The sequence below is a fragment of the Myotis brandtii genome, unplaced genomic scaffold, assembly GCF_000412655.1.
Source record: "Myotis brandtii unplaced genomic scaffold, ASM41265v1 scaffold633, whole genome shotgun sequence".
In the NCBI taxonomy this organism is placed as follows: Eukaryota; Metazoa; Chordata; class Mammalia; order Chiroptera; family Vespertilionidae; genus Myotis; species Myotis brandtii.
Window position 1 is genome coordinate 3,475,699 of NW_005370423.1, and position 2,780 is coordinate 3,478,478.

A 2,780-nucleotide genomic window follows, 5' to 3' on the forward strand; every position below is an offset into this window, starting at 1 on the left:
AGATAGAGAGAGGACCATCGATCGGCTGCCTCCTGCACACCCCACACTGGGGATCAAGCCCTTAACCCGGGCCTGTGCCCTGACCGGGAATCGAACCCTGACCTCCTGGTTCACTGAGCCACGGCGGGCGGGCACAGTGTGGTGGTTTTTCAAACTTGAATTTGAAAGCCCTGGGGAGGGGGCAGGGCACGCTTCCCCAGTTTGTCAAAGTTGCCGACACCGCCTTTGCGTCCTGGTGGCCCGCGTATTTACATCGCCTGCCCTGGCCCCTGGTGCCCCCAGACCACGCTGGCTGAGTGAGAACGCCTGCCAGCTTCCCTTAGGCCCTGTCCCCGCCCTCCAACTCCAGCCTCAGGGGGTGGGGGGTGTTCAGGCCAGCTGTGCCCGCAGGGCACCCGGAACACAACGTAGGTACCTCGCCTTCAGGTGTTCATGGCCAAGCTCAACTCGGCTTTCCGAAGGTCAGCGATCTCCATGACGGACAAGCGGGTGCAGATCATGAACGAGTTTGTGACCTGCATCAAGCTGATTAAGATGTACGCCTGGGAGAAACCCTTCACCCAGACCATCCAAGGTAGGCAGGCGCCATGCGGGGCGGGGCTGGGGGGACTTGCCCCGGGGCACGGGGCCTTCCCAAGGGCTTCGCAAGGTTCCCGGCGCCAGGCGTTCCAGACGGGGCCCCCTGAGCGGCCCTGCAGGTGCTTCAAAGGGCTCAGGAGCTTTCATCATAGAAACGGCATCTGCGCCCGCAGGGCACCCGGAACACAACGTAGGTACCTCGCCTTCAGGTGTTCATGGCCAAGCTCAACTCGGCTTTCCGAAGGTCAGCGATCTCCATGACGGACAAGCGGGTGCAGATCATGAACGAGTTTGTGACCTGCATCAAGCTGATTAAGATGTACGCCTGGGAGAAACCCTTCACCCAGACCATCCAAGGTAGGCAGGCGCCATGCGGGGCGGGGCTGGGGGGACTTGCCCCGGGGCACGGGGCCTTCCCAAGGGCTTCGCAAGGTTCCCGGCGCCAGGCGTTCCAGACGGGGCCCCCTGAGCGGCCCTGCAGGTGCTTCAAAGGGCTCAGGAGCTTTCATCATAGAAACGGCATCTGCACTGGTGAGCCGGGCGCGGCAGGCGAGCACCGTATGGTTGGTTAGCCTTTGCCCGGCGTGTGGGTGCTGGCGCTGACCACTCAGTTCCCTTCCACAGAAATAACCCACCAACCATGGTGAGCAGAAGAGCGGCCTCAAGCTATTTCCTTGACTTAGAGTTCTACACACACACAAAACACACTCACACACACACATGCACACCCACCATACTAATACACACACTCATATGCACACACACACTTGCACACACTCACACCCTCACATACACTCATAAGCACCCACATGCACACACCCAGACTAATACACACACTCATATGCACACTCACACTCTCACACACAGACACACACACACCTACTTGCACACATTCATGCACTCATGTACACTCCACACTCATAAGCACCCACATGCACACACCCAGACTCATACACACACTCATATGCACACTCACACTCACACACACACACACACACACACATCACACATTCTTACACTTATACATGCTGACATATATTTGCTTTCACACACACAGCATAACCCACATTCTCACACCTACATGCTTACAAATATCTTACACCCTCACACATGTATCCTCACCCACATTTTCACACTCACATGCTCACAAATATCTCATACCTTCACACACATTTGCCATACACTCACACAGGTTTCACACTGACATGCTCACACATTCTCAGTCTCACACTTACACACAAAACTTCTGCGGAGTCAGCATTTAATGAAGCTTTTGCTGGTGGAGGTGCAGGATCTGGGAGGGTCAGGAAGAATTCAACAGACTGTCATGGGGCCTATTCTGCGCTGGGCCTGGGGAGATGACTGATAATTCAGAATTGATTCCTATGTTTTCTGAGTGAGGTGGCCATGGGCAAAACCAAACCTGTAACAGAGTCAAAGAACTGAGCCCCATTCTAGACATTCAGGCAAGATGTGGTTGGAGGCTGCCTGGTAGAGAATAGCACCACCACCAACAACAGTTGGCTCCGTGGCCGAGTGTCATGCTCTGCACCGAAAGGTGGTTGGTTCGATTCCGTAGGGCACATGCCCAGGCTGCGGGCTCGATTCCCAGCAGGGGGCGTGCAGGAGGCGGCCGGTGGGCGTTTCACTCTCACATCGCTGTTTCTCTCTCTCCCTCCCTTCTTCTCTCTCAAATTCAATTTTAAAAAGTCTTTAAAAAAAAAAAAGATGAAGGGTGAGCTAAGCTAAAAAAAAGATAGCTAAAAAATAAGCTTGCTGGCTTTACTCCAGAGTTTGTGGACTCGGTCTGCTGCTCACCCCAGTCCACATCTCGGACTTCGGAGCAGCTGAAGGCCGGTGGGCGTTTCACTCTCACGTCGCTGTTTCTCTCTCCCTCTCCCTTCTTCTCTCTCAAATTCAATTTTAAAAAGTCTTTAAAAAAAAAAAGATGAAGGGTGAGCTAAGCTAAAAAAAAGATAGCTAAAAAATAAGCTTGCTGGCTTTACTCCAGAGTTTGTGGACTCGGTCTGCTGCTCACCCCAGTCCACATCTCGGACTTCGGAGCAGCTGACGCTCTGCGACCCTGGCCGCCCCTCTCACCGAGACGCACAGGCCATCCGGGTGCCCTCCCTCCGCACGCTCCCTCCGGGCTCCTGTGTGCAGCACCCGTCACTACGGCGCCTGCCTGGCCCCCCTGGGAA

General features: G+C 55.0%; 2 protein-coding genes across 2 annotated transcripts in view; one reads left to right on the forward strand and one right to left on the reverse strand.

Annotated features, from left to right (window-relative positions):
• The window catches only part of LONP2 (lon peptidase 2, peroxisomal), a 195,725-nt gene that overhangs the window by 101,094 nt on the left and 91,851 nt on the right, over window positions 1–2,780 (reverse strand). The gene's annotated exons all lie outside the window — the stretch shown is intronic.
• Window positions 1–2,780, forward strand: part of ABCC12 (ATP-binding cassette, sub-family C (CFTR/MRP), member 12) — a 43,144-nt gene that overhangs the window by 11,994 nt on the left and 28,370 nt on the right. Inside the window, 3 exon segments of the mRNA XM_014528395.1 lie at window positions 427–582; window positions 789–936; window positions 2,591–2,700. Coding sequence (XP_014383881.1) covers window positions 427–582; window positions 789–936; window positions 2,591–2,700 — 414 coding nt within the window.